At 36.8% G+C, this 19,335-nt stretch overlaps 2 protein-coding genes across 2 annotated transcripts; one reads left to right on the forward strand and one right to left on the reverse strand.

Moving 5' to 3' along the window:
- Positions 5,428 to 11,104, reverse strand: LOC18773891 (calcium-dependent protein kinase 13). Its single transcript, XM_007208413.2, has 7 exons — positions 9,844 to 11,104; positions 8,266 to 8,409; positions 8,003 to 8,155; positions 7,467 to 7,582; positions 7,207 to 7,374; positions 6,142 to 6,372; positions 5,428 to 6,057 (listed from the first exon to the last, which is right to left on the reverse strand). Exons 1-7 carry the CDS (start codon positions 10,463 to 10,465, stop codon positions 5,908 to 5,910), a joined length of 1,584 nt encoding a protein of 527 aa, XP_007208475.1. The 5' UTR covers positions 10,466 to 11,104; the 3' UTR covers positions 5,428 to 5,907.
- LOC109949465 (trihelix transcription factor GT-3b-like) lies at positions 16,317 to 18,893 on the forward strand. Its single transcript, XM_020565081.1, has 2 exons — positions 16,317 to 17,681; positions 17,915 to 18,893. The coding sequence occupies exons 1-2, from the start codon at positions 17,301 to 17,303 to the stop codon at positions 18,461 to 18,463; spliced, it is 930 nt and encodes a 309-aa protein (XP_020420670.1). The 5' UTR covers positions 16,317 to 17,300; the 3' UTR covers positions 18,464 to 18,893.

Genomic DNA, 19,335 nt, shown 5'->3' on the forward strand with positions numbered 1-19,335 from the left:
TTTAATTTTTTATGTTATCACGTGAAGGGGTTATAATATTTTCTAAGTGTATATATATATAGAGCTTCCATTGAAGGATCTCTCAAATAATACTCTTGTAGAGTCTACTACGCGTTGTATTTCACTAATCTAAACCGTCTATTTTGTAGATATTCATTTAAAGATTATCTCCACAAATCCGATATCATTTGACCACTCAATTAAATTATTGAAATTTGAGTACTTTCTTGAAGAACTGTGTTCATTGATTTTATTGGTCTCAATTAGATGCCTTAATAATTTTTAATGTGCATGAATTTTTGCAAAAATGATCTTTGAATGAAGATATAAAAAATAGATGATTTAGATCGTTGAAAAAAAAATTGTAAAAAATCTCTTAATAAAAAGGGACTATATATATGTGGACAATACATACATGTGTTCTCCTTGAATTTACTAATGACTTTTGATGTAGCTATCGATTGAAGCTCAAGTTGTTGAGTTCCATTGTAATCTTCCTCAGCCTTTATAATTTATTATTTAAGTAGTTGAAGTGCAAAGTATATGAACACGTAGCTAGCTATAGTTTTGGTGGTAGATACTAAGTTCCGCCATTTCTGGAAAATTGTAAGATGATATCAAACTGGGGTGGGTAGGTAGGTATGTATGTAGGTTTAAAATAATAAAAAAATATAAAAAACCCTATATTTTTCCCTGAGCTGCCAACCTTTTTGATAGGTTATTCTGTAAGGAGGTTGAAAGAGTCGGTCCCAAAAAAACACATACAGTAGGGTGACTTTGATCTTATATATCTTGCAGAGCTTAAGGCAGGGCATGGATCTGCCGTAACGTGCTGTTAAAGATCATGACAGATGTTGATAATAATGAAATTAGACAACTTAAACTTGATTAATATTTGGGTTTAAGTCAACTTGAACTGTATTATGAATGAGAAATGTAAAAAAAAGGAAAAAAAATCAAACACATGTTATGTGGTTCTTGTTTTAAATATATAACTGAAATTAAAAATAAAAAAAAAGACATAATTATAGGATAAATCAGCGCTATATAAACCAATAATGAAGCGATTCTTCTTTGGGCACGTGATGAAATTCATCATAATCTGCATTTCAGAGTCAATCACTTTCCATCAAAAGTCCTGGGTTTTGAATATTATGCTATGCCTATAATTTTCGTCCTTTGCTTAATCCATCTGGTTTCAACATACATTAGATGATAGTCTTCTGTTGACTGAGAACGACATGCTTAAAAGTACAACTTTGCCCCTTACCATTTTAGCGGAAATACATATACAAGATTCATGAATGAGAATGTATACATGTTGTTGATCAAGTCAAAATTTGAATGTGCCTTCTTTTTCTTGGTTCAGATTACATATAAAATGTTGGATGGGAAGATATTTTCAAATGCACAAGAGATTTTTCAAAGACATGTCGGGGAAAGAGCACAGTTTCTATTTCTAGCTAGGCTAGACTTAAAAACAGCATCCAATTTGTTTTTAGCACCTGAAATTGAGCTTTTTTTACGCCAAATAAACATTGCCTTTTTGGCTTTTCACAATTCTTTTCTTGTATTTTATCGGACGAACGTATATATCTTTGTAATGAACGGTTATACATTGGCATGCAATATCTGGAGGGTATGGGGTGAATTCAGATGGATTGGAAGGGACACGTGCCAAACCTCCAATGATCCTATCCAATCACATGGTGGTGGGAGGCAATCTCTCACGTGAAGTCCCATGCCCCATGCCCCATCCATATGCTCGTGCTTCATGTCTCTGGTCCCAGTCAGTGGCGCATGCATGAATTTTCTTTTCTTGGGGCAAGAAAACACTACTATCAAGTTACTAATTAGTGAAGATCATGTTAAGATTTTAGAGGTACGGATTATTGGCCCACCACTAGCAATATCGATATTGTTCTCAACTTAACCACCTGTTTAGTAAGTGTGAGGTTTTATACAAAAAGCCTTGATGTTATTGGGAGTGGAACTATTTATTATATGAGACTTTCTATTTTGTTAAGTTTTCGATGTGGGACTCGGGTATTCTTCAACATTGATGTTGCTAGTGGTGGGTCAAGGGTCCGTCCCTCTGAAATCTTAACATGGTATCAGAGCGGGTTGGTTGACTGGGCCCGATTAAACCAAATCAAACAAAAACCCCAAATTGAATCAAAATCAAACAAACCCCAAATTTAATAATTTTTTTTTTTTAAAAAGTGACCGATATGGAATTGGTTGCACGTGTGGCTCACTAAAAAGTAGTCCCACGTGAGTAGGAGTGTTGAAGAATACACGAATTCCACATCGGAAACTTAACAAAATATAGAAAGTCCCATAAAATAACCGGTTCTACTCCTAATAACATCGAGGCCTTTTGTATAAAACTCCACACCTGCTAAACATGTGATTAAGTTGGGGACAATGTCGATGTTGCTAGTGGTGAGCCAAGGGTCCGTCCTTCCGAAATCTTAACAGATCAATCAACTCTTGGATGTATTAAAAATAATCATATAAACATATACTTGCACAAATTAGTGACACAAACTTTACACATTCTACCTAGTTCCTCTATTGCACGACACAAAGAAGAATAACATAAGTAGAGCAGTAGAGCAGGCTGCCAATGGGGTCATACCATAGTGAAAAAGTATGTTTGGCCTAAGACTAGTGATCTCAGGTTCAAAATTCTTAGGCACCAATATATGTAAGTAAATTCCTCTCCCCCTTTCCACCTTTGACCCAAAGAAGAAGAAGAAAAGAGAAGTAGAGCAAGCCACCCCCTTTGCCCTGCCTTAGTCTTCTTTGAGGAAGTTGATCAAACAACTTGCCTGACATTCTCCCATTCAATACAAACTTTCATAACAATTTGGCACCTTCACAGGGCAAGTGCCTTCATTGGACTCTTAATGGATCCGCCAATGGTCCCAGTGTGCATGTTTCACCCTAAACCACAACCCCTTTGGGAGCCATGAAAATGTAGGTGATTAGTCAATTAATAAATGTCAATCACCGTTGCAATGATGTAAGAGTAACAGACAAAATGCAGACTTGAGTAGACAACTTTCACCGACTTGATTTAACCCGGTTCCAAGTTCGAATCATCTCTTTTTATTATGTGGTTCAAAAAGGTTTCAATTGAACCTAATCTGAGGATTTCAAAACCGAATTCTCTTCGAAGTGAATATTTTTACTGCCAATTGATGGCATCGAGTTGATGTGTTCTAATTGTAGAAATAATGTACAAGAACATGGAGACGTTTAGTACAATGCAACATGTTTAACAAAAAGAGTTCCACCACACATACAGATTCTTTTTTGGTAATATATTTCACCACTCTTCTGTCTAGCCCGAATATGGGAATCAAACTGAATGATTGAAATCTTTTGTGCCGCACTTGATCTCATAGAATGTGAATCGATCCTCAAGAGCAGAATGCCGATCCTTATTAGTTATTAGGTTTTACAATCCCACATCACATCAGTATACATTTCTTAACTACATAAAGAAAGTTGTTTCCTGTGTGCACATGTCATGCTGTTAGAGATCAAATCAAACCCACAAAATTGTCACTGTTGAAGCAAAATATCTACTGATCCTAAGTCAAATAATTAAGCCAATCAATTTAGGAATTATTTGGCCTAATTGAGAGTTATTTGATTTAATTGGTTTTGCAGAGAGAGAGATAAGCGAAGAGGAAGACGGAATCTTAGATGAATATTCTCGTAGAATATAAAATCGCTCCCACAGTCACTCTAAAGTCTAAACAGAACATCGATCAATCCATTTGCTCTTAATTTGTTTTAATGATAATTATATATTAATTCCATGCATTGATTTTAACATAATCTTTTCAAGAAACAAGAAGGTGAAATAGACAAAGTTAACTTATGCATGGTTCATATGATGACGACAATGCATGGTTTATGCACCACTTTAAAAAATAAAATAAAAAAACCATTGTGGGGTTGCATGTCCACTAATTTTACCTGTAAGTGATGCTGCACTTTGTGGACTAGACAAAAAGTAAAGGAAGAAGGAGCATTTTCCTTTTGTCCCGGCCATGTTATTACTAGTGTTTTTCCAGTTTGACCATTCAAGGATGCAAAGCAAAGCATGGGAAATGAGAAACTTATTCATTTTGCTTGGCTAAGTTTTCGTTCACCAGTGGAATTGATTTGACCAAATTAAAGTAGAAAACTTTTGTATATCTTTCTGAAGTTTGCAGCAAACACAAGGAAGAAGGAAGAAGGCATGAAGATGCTTGAAGATGCTGTTCTTATCGCTATCTTTTCTTTTTTATTTAAAGAGGAGGACAGTCATGACTCAAACTCTCCATTTCCTGCCTGTGGTGGAGTTTGGGGATGCATCACTGAGGTGTATGTGTCCCCTTCAGGGACTATTCGTCGCATCAATTTAATTACAAGATTAATTAAGAGATTTTGATTGAGTTGTCTACTCCAACAAAAATTGGTGTGAACTCAAAAAAAATAAAAATAAAAAGATTTTAAAACGTGATAGTATTTTTGACATGCTGCCTAGATTATGATAAAGAAACATTAAGCTCATGAAGCTCCTTTTAAATAAAATAAAATATATTTATGCATTCTTTTATCAATAATTGATCAAAGTAGCTAGGTTATAATCAGTTCTTTTTGTTAAGCAAATTGTCTAGTATTTCAATTTAATAGATAAGCCTAATGCACCATCATTCATCTGACCTAATTTACGTCTGCCTCTAAAAATCGAAGCGTAACTAGTTAAACTGATATGTATTCTTCTAGTTGTTTGGTTCTATTTTATAAATTTTGGGGGTTTCAGAGAGATCCTCTGATGAATTGATGAGCATGGGATTAACACTTTCTATAGATAAATTATAATATTAAAAAAGAAAAAAGAGAGAGTTTAACTATAAGATGCCCAAATCAATCAGCACAGCATCTAGAACTTCAAAATCAATTGTGGCTCAAATGAATTCACCTGGATATAAACATAAACAAAGACAATGGGAGTGAGATTGTGGAGCTTCCACAATGTGGAAATCTATCCAAGTTGCACTGTTTTTTATTTTTATTGTTTATGAGAAAAAGTGGACACACCAGGCAGCAAAGCAATAGCTGCCAACCAACCATAAATTGGGGGTTATCTGTGGAAGATAATGGTGAAAATAAACTTATTAAAGTGCATAGTTTGGCCCATTTGGGAGATTAAAAATAGTGCATTATTATAATTTGATTGAGATGGGCCTATTTGGCATCTTCATCTTGTGCTTCACCATGATATTGATAGAGACTGACTGTAGTCCTGGCTGCGCCGGATAAGACGATAAATTCATGGAGTTAATGGAACAGAGCTGTCAAGAAGAACACTCGTGTTCTTTTTTGGGTTTCTTCCTCGTATACAAATTCAAATACAACTATACGTATAGAATAATACCATCACCTTGTAAACATACCCATTTCTTTTGTATTGGGGAAAATGCGGGGCTAGAAGCCTTAGAAGCCTAGAAGCCCAACAACAACTCATTTTAATCGAAGCACACTACAAGACCATATTTCTTTGAAAAGTATAACACAATACGACATAGTTGAATCCAATATGATCAAGCAAAATACAGCTACAGAAGAAGGTTGGAGTGGACAAGAATAGGACAGAATCATACACGCTGTGCCATAGCTACGAGGTACCATGTGTTTTACACGATTAAATGCTCGCCGTGACAAAATAAGTGTTCCCGGGCCCCTCCAGGATCCTTGTATGGCAGGCACCCAAGCAAAAAGGAGCCCCATCCTAAATCAAGGGACCCTAACAATAATCACAAAAGAAAGCAGGCAGATGATGTGCCGGAAATGACCCGATACTTCTTTTGTATCAATAATCCAATGACTGAACTTGTCTATGTTTCACTCATTCCCCAAATTTATGGACCCATCCTTCATCAGTTTTATGCTTAGACTGTTGAATCTCCCTCTTGAGTAATGTCGAGAAGCCTTTCTCCAGTCTGTCCCAGTTTTCATCATGGCGACAAATTCGTCATAGCTGATAAGCCCATCCTGCATCCATAAAACAAAAACATCAGTTAGTCATCTCAAATATCATAGCCTAGGGTCATAGGAAACTCTTCCTTGGGTCCTCACCTTGTCTGTGTCCACTTCTTGAAAGATGTCATTTGCTACATCTGTACAATCATCTGCCCCATCTTCCATCAGTGCATCGCGGAGCTCGTCTGGCTCAATGTAGCCGTTGCTATTTTTGTCAAAGTAGGAAAATGCCTTGTGAAGATGTTCATCGTTGGCCATTCTCTGTAGGTGGAGGGAAACAGCAATAAATTCTCCGTAGTCCAGGGTTCCCTTCCCATTAGTATCAACCTGTTACCAACAAACTCGCCAAATTAAAACCAGAAGAGACTGATTTACCACTGGAAATTATCTCATTCAGTAGTTTTCAAGAGTGACCCAGGAACAAGGGCAACTAAAACAGGAAAGAGAGACACAATACAACAAGAAGATATGCTTTATCATCACCTTTACCCATACAACAACTACATTACCTTTTCCATCAAAACACAAAATTTGTGTTCAAAGTCAAAAAATTTGGGTTTAGAATTCTAGGTACATGCAAGGAATGTCTTGATGTTAAAGGTGCCTAAGAAGGTGTTGTCCACATGAAGACCAGTGCATTTCTAAAGGTGCCTATGCTACTTGCAATCGAACAACCTAGGAATGCATCTAGAACCAACCTCCATGAAGGATAACTTTCTAATCCACCAGAACTATGGACGAATTGGTCATATTCCTAAGAATGCATCCGTACAGTATTGCTAGTCCACCCAAGGTACTACAAGAAAAAATTGTTTCCTAGGACTGTCCTTAGAATTACAAGTGTATTACAGTATAGGTTGAATGTGTTAACTAGGTAATAAATCGATATCTACGCCAATAAAACTTAAGTCATCAGGTTAGGAGGCTCATTTGATACTTAAATATCAAATACGGTATCTAACCAATGCGTATTCCCTTTAACACCCTCTCACGTCTGCATCTAATTAAAGTAAACAATCGAGAACCATATCTAACTAATAAAAGATTATGGATCATGAAAAGACCAATATCAATTTCAACTGTTTGATGTGTAATAGATTATGTCATAGTTGACCTCACGCTAGAGGTACTGTTGAAAGCAAAATATGAAGCAATACTCACAGCTTCAATAAGCAATTGAACTTCAGACTCGGCAAGTTGGGATCCAAAATTTCGAAGTCCAGATTTTAACTCTTCAATTGACACAATGCCATCATTATCAGTGTCTATCTTCTTAAACATCTCCTTAATGTCTTCAACTTCATCAATGGAAAAGAAATCCGCAATAACCTGTTTGAAGTCCCACTTAAATTAGTCCTTGCATTGAACCATACTACATAATAGCAAACACATAAGAAAGTTTGTAAGAGCAGTCAACCAACCCTCAGGGCTTTTCTTTTGAATCTGTTCATCATTGAAAACTGCTTAAGCCTTGACTTGACAACATCTCCAAGGGGAATGTTTGGAGCTTTCTTAGCATTTTGGAGCCAAGGATGCTCTGGAAAAAGAGAAATTACCACAGATCAGGTATAACATAAATGAAGCAAGATATAACAACATTTTATGGTCGTACGGCAAAAGCTGTACATAGCAGTGGTCCTATATCTGGAGACTGACAGATTTTCCATACACAGGATGTCCGTTAAGATCAGAAATGTAGATACTCACACCAATGCATTGTTTGTGCACGTGTGTATCATACCTTATTAACATGTCAAAATTTCTTTATCATGTACCAAGATCCCTATCTAGAGTTTGTTGAAACGCAATATTTGACATACATTTCAAATCATATATACAAGATAGCAACCTCAGCATAATCTCTTCTTAATATAAATAAGGGCTTGCTCAATTGCCACATTTTCAACGTGCAATGGATCCATATCACATCTAATTATCACAAAGAGATGCAAATTACCAAGCACTTGCTTTGCAGTCAATCGTAGCTTTGGGTCTGGCTCCAACATTTGCCTAACTAAACTCTTGGCACTCTCCGAAATATTGGGCCATGGATCACGTTTGAAATCTATCAGTCCACGAAGAATTGCCTGTGCAACCCCTTGTTCAGACTCTGCATAGAAGTACAAAAAGGTAAATGGAAACCTCTTAACAGAGAAAGCTCCCATCCCGCAGGGGGAGGAGGAAAGAAAGGGGGGAGGAGCAAGTGGGAGATATAATTACCCGCCCAAAAAGGGGGAACCCCACACAATAAAATATAGAGTATAACTCCTGCACTCCATATATCTATTTCTGGCCCATAATTCCGCTTGAGAACCTCAGGAGCCATGTAATATGGACTTCCAACAATTTCTGAGAATCTCTCACCTAGAATGTGGAAAAGTTAATAATCTGATAACATACATATGACAAGAATATATACCCATATTAGCATAATTAGGAAAAACAGTTGAAAATTCATGCCTGCAATGTTATAGTTTTTAATAACAGTAACAATAGTTCAGAGTTTCTAGACTTAGCACACAAAATAGATATTAAGAAAAATCTATTTCTTTTCAACTTCCTGTTCATAGTTGGACATTATTGTTGTAACTCATAGACTTTCCACGTAGTAAATTCTTTGTTTCATATCAGAAAAAGGAAAAACTTATCTCTTCAACCACTCTACATGTTCTGTTGCTTGAGTATCCATCTCTTAAAACATATCAATATCATCACATTATGTTGTTCTCAATTTAGTGGTATGTTAAGCTGTTAGCCTGTTACTTTATTCCACTGGTAGCTAAGAGCATCCACAATGGGCTCCCTAAACCACCTCCTTAGACAAATTTTAGGGAGGAATCGTAAAAATGCAACTCCAACCACGCTCCCTATCCACCTCCTAAAATAGGGAGCCCTCTAGGAGCTCCCAAATCTGAGGAGAGAGAAAAGACTCCTAGTGGCTGCCTATAATTTAATGCTGCTTTATTTAATGAGTATTTCAAACCTTTATTTAATGCTAACTATTTTTTATTTTATTTTTTAATAGAGATAGACCAATCAAAAAAGAGTTATAGCATTTACGACTCTCCAAATTAGGGAGTATGGTTGGAGTTGAAATTTTTTAGAGAGCTCCTAAAATAGCTTTCTTATATTCTTAGCCAAATTTTAGCTAAGAAATAGAGAGCATCATTGTGGATGCTCTAATTTAAAGAACTTTTTCAAGCTTTTTCATTACTTGAACAAAGGGGAATCTACAAGGTAGGAGCGGTCAAAGAGAAGTGCAAAATATAAGAGGGAGAATTGATTGCAACAATGAAACTTCTCTAATATGGAACTTGGATAACAAGATTACATGTATTATTAGAAGTTCATTCTTAATCATGAATTCTGCAGTCATCCTTCATCTCCTACTCCCATAAACCAACCAATACATCACCCCACCTTTCCCCCCCTCCTCCTCTCAAATGAATTCTTACGGTACACATACAATTCTTTGATTGCAACTTAACAATGGCAATCTTGAAATATGGCGTTTCTAACTGTAAGAGCCACATCAGCATCCATTTGTGCACAGCATTGGACAATAGAATAAACAACAAAAATGCGAGTACTGTACAGGGTAACTACAGGCAATTAAGGTAAACAAAATATAGAATTCATTGAAGATTAAAAAAAAATTATATCCATACTTGAGCCAAATATAGTAAGCCAATTATGTCTTCAAGGTAGTCACAATCAAAACTTTCTAAGTTACTATATGCAGTAGAGATAGTTTCAATTAGCATTGCAAAATCAGAAACCCTAAATTCAAATTCATACCTGGCTTGAAGAATATAGACAGGCCGAAATCAATGGCCTTTAGAGGCGAATTCTCCTTCTTGTTCGCAAACAAGAAGTTCTCGGGCTTCAAGTCCCTATGAATCACTCCATGCTTGTGACAGAGCTGCACGACCTCAACAATGGTCCTGGTGACCGCCGCGGCAGCTCGCTCCGTATAATGCCCCCTCGCCACAATCCGATCGAAGAGCTCACCGCCCTCGCACAACTCCATCACCAAATGCACGGCATTTTCGTCCTCACAAGCCTCCTTCAAGCTCACGATGCTCGAATTCTTCGGCAAATGCTTCATAATCGCCACTTCGCGCCTCACATCCTCGATGTCCACTGCGGTCCTGAGCTTCCGCTTCGAAATGCTCTTGCAGGCCAAGAGCTCACGACTGTGGCGGTCGATACAGAGGTACGTGACGCCAAACTCGCCGCGGCCGAGCTCTCGATCCACCAAGTACTTCTCCTCGATGTTCTCCTTGGGCACGCCGGTCAACACTGTCGTCGGAGCCTTCTTCCCGGCGCTGGAGTCCCTCCGGCCGTGATCGTGGCCGGAAAAGTTCGATTTCACGTCCTCCCTGGCGACGGCGGCCGGAGATCTGCAACAATTGCCCATTGCGAAGCGCGCGCTTGGTAGCTCTGCACGGATCTCGCCAAAACCCTAACTAGCGCTAGGCAAGCTAGGGTTTCACATGATAATGCCGAAACCCAAGCCTTGTGAGAGAGAAAGAGAGAGAACAGCAGCAGAGTAGTCTGAACTGTGAAATCAAAGCAAATGCGAGAGAAAGAGGGGAAAAGAGAGAAAATGGTCTGCAAAAGATAGTGAGGGTGTATGGTGTACCTTAGTTGTAGAGTGAAGAAGAGAGTGAGAGTGATGGTGTTTTGGAGATTTTTTTTATATTAATTTTTATTTTACGTAATTATTAATTTGAAATAAAGAAAAAAAATTAAAAAATTTTGAAGAATATTTTATGTTCTTCTTTGGTTCTGTGAATTTTGTCGGGTCATCGAGAAGGAGGGTTTGAACGGTCGGAACGGGACGGTGTGAGTGGGGGGAAAACAGAGAGGACGATGGGTTGGCGTTGGCGTTGGCGTTGGCCGTTGGGGGTTGTTTGTTCGTTTGTTTGTTTATAATGAAATTGTTGGTGGCCTTAGGTTTGCCGTTTAATTAATTTGTGATAAATTTAACCCAACACCTAGAGCTAGAAGGCAGAGGCCAGGCCCAGGGGCCACAGGCTAGACAACAGACAGAATGATAGGGCTTAATTAAATAATCAACTTTATTTTGCTGCCCCTGAGCTTGTGGGAATTCACTATTCTGCCTTAAGTAATTTGGCAATTTAGATTTCTGTCTCAGTTCTTAAATCTGTTTTTTCATTAAAAAATTTAACCAATTATAAATTTAAGAAGGAAAAAAATGGGTGATCTTTGGGTTTCTAATTTTGATTCATGATTAGTATAGGGAGGATATTTGCAAACAATGTGTATATAACATTTTTTTTTGTTGAGTTTTACATATGAATCACGTGATAAGTCGTCACAAGAAAAACGTTATATACACTTGTTGTACGCAAAAATTCCATATAACGTAAAAGATTAAGTGAGATTTGAAAGTTGTTTTTTGATTTGAAAATATTGGGAAAACATTAACCAGCTGATTTACCAACTTGAAAGGTAGCCTTGCTAATGAAATGCTATAAAATTTCTTTGATTAATATCATCAATTATGGATGCCAAAACAATGCCATTAAACTTTAAGGGAAATATGCCAAAAGTGAAAGTGGTAACGTGCAAAAAATGGAAACAAATTGAGAGATTGTAACAAAAAAGAGACACAAACAACATTGACCTACATCCATATTATGTTGAGCAAGGGTTTTAATGTAAAGAGATTGAGTGTGGTGGGTTTTAATTAGAATTAACAAAGTTTGAAGTGCCTAAATAAGATTGAGGTGAATAATTGGAGCACGATGAGAAAAAGCCAAACACAAAAAGAAAAGAGAGTGAGAATTAAGGAGAAGATGCTGCATGTTGTCTGTTTTTAGCCCAGAATTAGAGATTAAAGGTGGGGGGAGGGGCCTTGTTGTCTGTTCTCTCTCTCTCTCTTTCTCTCTCTCTCTCTCGGACTGAGTACGTGGGTCTCATTTAGCAACCGGCTTTCAACTTTTTTTGATTTTGCTTCCATTTTGATTTGCTTGCTTCCTCATGAAGAACTTGATTTGTGGGGGCGTAAATGAATAATGAAAATAATGAATGGCTTGGTTTTGAACTTTGAATTAGTGTGGGGTTTTGTATGAATTGCTGGGTCCAATTTGTTGTATAACACAAGGTTTGCCTTTCCAAGTTTGATCTCAATTAAGTTGCTGCTTAATTATTTCGAAAGCAATTGTGACCAACAGAACTTCTCGAGGAAAAAGCAATTATGGCATAATATTTGCTTGTGTAAAGTTGGAACAAGGGCGACCTGCAATGTCTCCAAGTACAGAATGCAGCCGAAAAACCAAACGACAAGACTTGTGGGAAAAAAAACTCTTTCAACTCTCTCTGATTCATTAGTAACAACAGCAGTGAAGGTCACACATGCGTACCATTCAATTATAAAAGCAAACCAAGCCCCAAAAAACCTCTCCAATGAAACATACACATATAGCTAGACAATATGATGTCGTTGACATGTTCTTATACGGAGGGGAAAGTCCATACAAAATCTCAACATTAGTTCAGAGAATGTTGGGGAGTGGAGACGCACCTAAAATTCATACGAAAAAGTGTATAACTCTACGTTACATATACTCGTTTGTATATCACCACTTTTTATATATATCTTTTCACTTAAAGTTTTTCTTGTATACAAGATACTCACTTCATTTGTTGTCTATCAGTTACACACAAAAAACATGACTAAAAAGGAAGTAAAAAATGCATGAGATAACAAATATATCTCTACTCTCTACCCAATTCAATGCTGTTTAAGTGTGTAATGTGCTTTAGTTGATTAGTTCACCATGCTCCATCACCCTTCGCGTTTACATAATGAAATTTCCCAAATAGAAAAAGGCACAAAAAATATAAGGAGAAAGAAGACTTTTTTTCTACAACTTCACTTTGCGAGAGTAATGCGGTCGATGCAAGTGGATCCCACAACGCCTTCAAGACCGGCATTATCGCACATGAACAACTGTTCCTAGCAAAACTCAATGACTTACAATGTGAAAATCAAATAGAGTGTGAGTGAGATATATACTATTTATGATATGGATCAAGATTTGAATATATATGTGAAAGCCAACACACTCTTGCGGGCTGTACATATAGAATGCCTGCTTATATTGAAGTTGCAGAAGAATAATGATTATGTTGATAATAATAATAAGCTCTGTGTGTGTGTGTGTTGTGTTGTGGGTTGCGTCTTTACAGCTCCTTTGGCTTGGCTTGACTTGAAAGCCTGGTGGACTTTATGAGGTTGATCACGTAATTTCCGAAAATGTGAGACCTACTACCAGCAATTGAGGAAGCAAAAGTCAAAGAGTAGAATTGATTAAGATCAAAGTATCGCAATCAGATATTAAAAGAACAACTTCATGTAAACTTCTCTGGAATATTTTACATACGTAGGCTGCTTCGTCATCTCTTGTGTCTTGTTTCAAATTGATGCAACATCGCCAAAGTACTACAATACAAGCTAACTAACTTGCTTTGCTCCCAAGACATCTATTACAGCTCAGCTAAGGTTTCAGCCTTTCAGAACGATACAACACAGATATTTTTGCCAATTTCTTATCACATAGTTGGGCTCCATTGCTGACGTCAAATTTCCTCATCTCTCTCTCTCTCTCTCTCTCTCTCACATATGCTGATGTGTCCCATATACTTATTTATTGCATATGTTCTGCACATGACACATATTACAAATGTGTAAATGCAACGCTACATCCGAACTAACTTAACGTGTTAGTGAGTAATTTTTTAGTGTGACACTTATCTCGTCACGTAATGTTATCAAATCACTCATATTATGACACATATAATTCTCATATAAAACTAAAACAAGCTAATCAATGACAACACTCAATAAGCAAAGGCCAATTGATGCATAACGCAAATTCTCATATAATTGTATAAGTGGTAATTCCACACGTGAGGTTGTATTGGTGTTAGATATCATGAGCCTAGAGTATTCAAAATTTATTAATATCCATTAATACGACCATTAGGTTTGCTTAAAGAAACGTATGATCTCATGGTTTTCGTGTGAATACCAACCAAAAAAATTTAGAAGCTCCAAACGGGTCAAGACAAATCATCTTTGGATTTGACTTTAATTTGTTAAAACAGTAATCCAAAGGCATAATCCGAGGTTAATTTCCTGCGTGACCAACGCTTTTGATCAGGACACGAATCCAATATTCTGATCGAGAGGTCCCCATTTCAGATGATCAACCACGGGGGTTCATGGACATGTACTTGCACACACCATTGACTTGTTCATCAATTTGAATATAATTTCAACCCAAGTCGTTGAATTTTTATAATAACCCTAAGAATTTGAAGGAGTAAACTCATACCTATTCTCCACTTTGCGTTAGTCAAAGTCATTTCAATTTCCAACTACAAATATTGACGTTCGGCAAAAGAAAAACTACAAATATATGCATTGTCATTTTCGTTCCTTTTCCCCCTACTATATGTTATGTATTTTTTTTGGGTAATTTGACTATACATTTTGCAGTTGGTGAAATGTGTTCACCAAAATCTAGATTTGAAAGTATCCAAAGTCTGAGGAAATATCAAAGGGCTAGAATATAGGTATCCTAAACATATTTTAACACTTATAAATTAAGACTCGGTTGTTACAAGTAAGATTGGGATAAGGAGAAATCAAAAATAGGATGCAAACGGTAAATCAGTGGCGGAGCCAGGATTTTATGTATGGAGGGGCCAATATATTAGGGTTTAAGGTTGATTTCTTTCCCAGTATTAAGCTTGTAAATAAATAAATAACCAATTATCTTTAATTTCCTATTTTCTTAAATATACTTGTGAAAGAAAGATTTAATTGGTTATTTTTTAAATTTTTATTAATTATGTTGGTAGAATCTAGGAGTAACTTTGCTATATTGCTAAGAAAAGAGTCTTTAAGTTGGAGGGGAAAATGTAAATTCCTCTTTCTCTTTATTGTAGGGGAACAAGCATTAATTTAATATATATATATATATATATATATATTGTCTTACGTTGTACAATGCAAAGGCAATATATATACTATTTCATAATTTTGGGAGGGCCAAGGCCCTTGCAGGCCTAAGCACACCTCCGCCATTGGATAAATGTATACTCTTACAATAATGTTATTTCATGTTGCATGAAAGTCTCTTTCGACCGCAAACGACTTGTAGTTCAAATAATTATAATATAAAAAAAAAATTCCTCGAGTTCAAGCCTAATTTATAGGAAAAAAAGAAAGATCATGGCGGTGAGGTGGCCACCTTTATCATTCCAAATCCAAGGAAAACAAGTGGCTTTCTTTCTTTCATGGTCTCACCATAGCAATGCACAATACAACGCGGTCTTGTTGGGCAAACGACGTTTTACCACTTTTACCTCCCAAATTCAAAGTATGGATGGAATTCCACAAAAATCCACATAAGTCGGTCCATCCCTCCAATCCCCCAGTCCCAGTATCCATATCCATTTTGGTAATCTTACACGAGCTTACATTCTCGGGTCAAATAATTTGGGTATGGACTTGAATGGGTCACACCAGCCACCAGTGTGAACCATGAGACTGGTGGGTCCAATATTGTTTCCATTTATCATGTCTGCATGCAGGCCACGTGGAAAGATATGGTAGGCATCCACACATGATACACTGCGGAATAACGCGTAGGTGATTAAAATAATAACGGCCCACAGAGAGAGAGTATCTAGAGATGGCAAATTTTCTTTTTCAAATGATAGTAAAATCCCAATTTTAAACCATTTTCTCATGATAAATTATTATATATAGTTTGAAATTTCTAGACGAAATCTTTTACCTATTTTATGATAAAATTCACATAAAGGGAGGACTCCCGGGAGTGCAGAAATATCTTCAAAAACTGGTAAAAACGTGCCCCCTTCAAGCAATTATAATTTGATTCGAGAGTACATACACTGGATTTGTGACACTAATCAAATAAAAATTGTAAAATGTCAATATTCACACCCGAAAATGTTCGATGTTATGTATCGAGTTATGTATTGAAAGATAACTCAAGTAGTCACTTAATTTATTTTATTTTTACAAAAAATATATTGTATTAAAAAATCATGAAACAATATAGAGTAACAACGGCATTGTTAAAATCTTTTCGGAAGAAACAATGTGGGATAAAATCACGGGATAACTCAAGTTAACTCACGTAGTCACTCAATTTAAAATTATGTATAATTTTTTATATTTAGATTTTTTTTAAAATTACATTTTTTAATACCTTTTTTTTTATACGAACGATAGTGGGGAAAAGGAAAATCAAACAAAAAACATCATGTATAATGGTAATAGCGCGAAATCACTTAAGCTACAAATTCCTTTCATTTTTCATTATCTTTATATATATAAAGCTTTTACAAATTACAGCTTAAAAGTTCATGCCCAAAAAAAAAAAAAAGGCTTGCAAATCGAGGACTTACCGCCTTGCGCCCCACGCAGAGTCTGGAAGCCTTTGTTGTCCCTTTCACACGCTTCAAAACGCAAGGACTATAAATTTTTTATAAAAAAAAATTAGTTAAAAAAAAACCTACAAAACATAAATTTTGTAATTTTTTATTATAAAAAAACTTAAAAGAAACAATTAAATAAAAACCCTTGGAGCAGAAGATTTAAAAAACCGGGTGCAGAGAATAACGTCTGAGCAGGCAGCTCATAGACTTTTCTCGTAAGCATGACGACACGCAAACGCAGTGGGAACAAATGGGATCATGTATGTACACAAAAACAAAATAAAATAAAATAAAATAAAATAAAAAATAAAAAAGAAAAAGACAGAGGGAGAGAAGAGAGAGAAAGGGAAATGAGTTTCCGCGTAGACAGATGAGACTGATGAGAAGCTAAACAGGAGACAAAAGCTTTTCTTTTCCCTTCTTTCTTTCTTTCTTTCTTTCCTTTTTCTCTTTGTTTTTAATTTTCTGGAACTTCTCATCAAATCTGAACGAATAATTATTAAACTGCTGGTTTTTTATATCGACACATAAGCAGTTAAAGAAAGAGAGGAGGAAGAAAGAGATCATCAAAATCTGTCCCTTTTTTTCTTCCTTAAGGATTCACACCTGCCATTCACACCACCCCCTTCATAGAATCTAAGCTTTATCCTTCTTCTCTCTCTTTTATTTTCTTCTTTCATATTAAATCTTTTCGAAACCCAAACTTAATCTTCACGAAAACACCCCTTTTTAAGATTGAGGTTTTGGTCATGGAGGGACATCATCGTCATCATCACCAACAACAACAGCAACATCATCAACCACTTCAGCATCAAACTCATCAGGTTCATCTTCAACAACAACAACAACAACAACAGCAGCAGCAACAGCTTCAGCAGCAGCAGCTACAGCAGCCGCTTCCTAGTACTATCAGCGTCAACGTGGACGCGAGCGATAGGTTTCCTCAATGGAGCATTCAAGAGACGAAAGAGTTGCTGGTGATCAGAGCCGAGCTCGACCAGACTTTCATGGAGACGAAGAGAAACAAGCTTTTGTGGGAAGTGATTGCCACCAAGATGAAGGAAAAGGGCCACCATCGCAGCGCCGAACAGTGCAAGTGCAAGTGGAAAAACCTCGTTACCCGTTACAAGGTACACAAATGTTATGTAAAGTATAAACCCAAATAAGTCCTAAGTTTAATTATTGATGAATTAATCTCCCATCTAATCAACACACCCTTTATACGACATACTGATTGCCTTTCAGGGGTTTGCTTTTGCTTTTCACCCAAAATCTTCAAAAAAATTTTTGCTGCCTTCATTATTATCTGTCTGACATATATATGTGCGTGTCTTTATGTTTCGCTTTTTGTTGATGTATTTAGGGATGTGAGACGATGGAGCCGGAAGCTATGAGGCAGCAATTCCCATTTTACAATGAGCTGCAAGCGATTTTCGCAGCGAGGATGCAGAGAATGCTGTGGGCAGAAGAGAGCGGGGCTGCAAGCGGGTCGAAGAAGAAAGCGCTTTCTTCGGATGAGGAGGAAGATAATGAGGACAGCGAGGCCGAGAATAAGGCAAGCACGGTGAGGAAAAAGAAGAAGAAGGTGAAGATGAGCAATATTGGCATCAGCAGTACAAGTGGGAGTGGAAGCGGAAATAATGTGAGGGAGATATTGGAGGAGTTCATGAAGCAACAGATGCAAATGGAGATGCAATGGCGGGAGGAGTTTCAAGCGAGGGAGAACGAGAGGCGGTTGAAGGAGATGGAGTGGAGGCAGACCATGGAAGCTCTAGAGAACGAGAGGATAATGATGGAGAGGAGGTGGAGAGAGAGAGAAGAGCAAAGGAGGATGAGAGAGGAGGCTAGGGCTGAGAAGAGGGATGCTCTTATCACCGCTTTGCTAAACAAGCTTAGAAGAGAAGACATGTAGCAAGCAATGAATGGTGGCTTGAGAGGTTTGTTAGCTCTCAATTAGCTAGAAACACTCTTGGTTCTTTGGAAATGGGTTTGGCGTTCAATGGATGTTATACATTATGTTGATCCATTTCCTTTCTTGTTTTGCCCACTGAGACGCTTTTAATTAATTTATTGCTAGTTTAGTGATGAAAAAAAGGGCTACATCTCTCCATTAATCTCTCATCTCATTTCCATTGATTTAGAAAGAAAAATCTCTTAAATAACGTGTTTAGCCAGCTAAGTAGAATAGGTTACTGTTCTATTAAATTTCCATGTACAAGTCTTGATATGTAAACACATGCAAGAAGATCGAAGACGAGTAGTTGTCAAACACTGAATACAGGCTTTGAGACACCAAGCACGCCAAGTTGAAATTTGATTCAGGTAATTCATTGACATTTGTATTCTAGCTAGCAAAAGTTGATTGAATACATGCATGGTATACGGTTCTTAAGGTGGTGACATCATGACATGCATGTACATAAGTGGCTGAAGAAGCTAAAACGCCATATGAATTTTCCCATAACATTAATTAGATCTGACTTTTACTGCATTTGAATTTTTAAGTTGTGTTGAGAGATATATATATATATATATATTTTGTTTCCTTCATCCCAGTTGTTGTCATATATCTAGAAGTAGCATATATGTCTGCAGGTGGGTATTGAACTAAGCTGCTGAGGATGAGTTACGAAGATTTCACTATATATATATGTAATGGGACATGACATAGCCTTTTAAAGCTCCTTTTACTTTAGCGGAGAATTGAAAAAGAGTTTGAAATGATAGACGGAAGTGAAAATACTGTATTTTAAGACCGTTTAACATGTTATGTATATATGTATT

Source organism: Prunus persica, chromosome G6 (genome assembly GCF_000346465.2).
Source record: "Prunus persica cultivar Lovell chromosome G6, Prunus_persica_NCBIv2, whole genome shotgun sequence".
NCBI classification, from domain to species: Eukaryota; Viridiplantae; Streptophyta; class Magnoliopsida; order Rosales; family Rosaceae; genus Prunus; species Prunus persica.

Coding starts and splice junctions, on each gene's coding strand:
- LOC18773891 (XM_007208413.2), bottom strand. CDS start 10,465: ATGGGCAATTGTTGCAGATCTCCGGCCGCCGTCGCCAGGGAGGACGTG. Junction 6,373..7,206: donor TTCAATTGCTTATTGAAGCT/GTGAGTATTGCT, acceptor TGTTGGTAACAG/GTTGATACTAATGGGAAGGG. Junction 6,058..6,141: donor AAGAAGTGGACACAGACAAG/GTGAGGACCCAA, acceptor TTATGGATGCAG/GATGGGCTTATCAGCTATGA.
- LOC109949465 (XM_020565081.1), top strand. CDS start 17,301: ATGGAGGGACATCATCGTCATCATCACCAACAACAACAGCAACATCAT. Junction 17,682..17,914: donor ACCTCGTTACCCGTTACAAG/GTACACAAATGT, acceptor TGATGTATTTAG/GGATGTGAGACGATGGAGCC.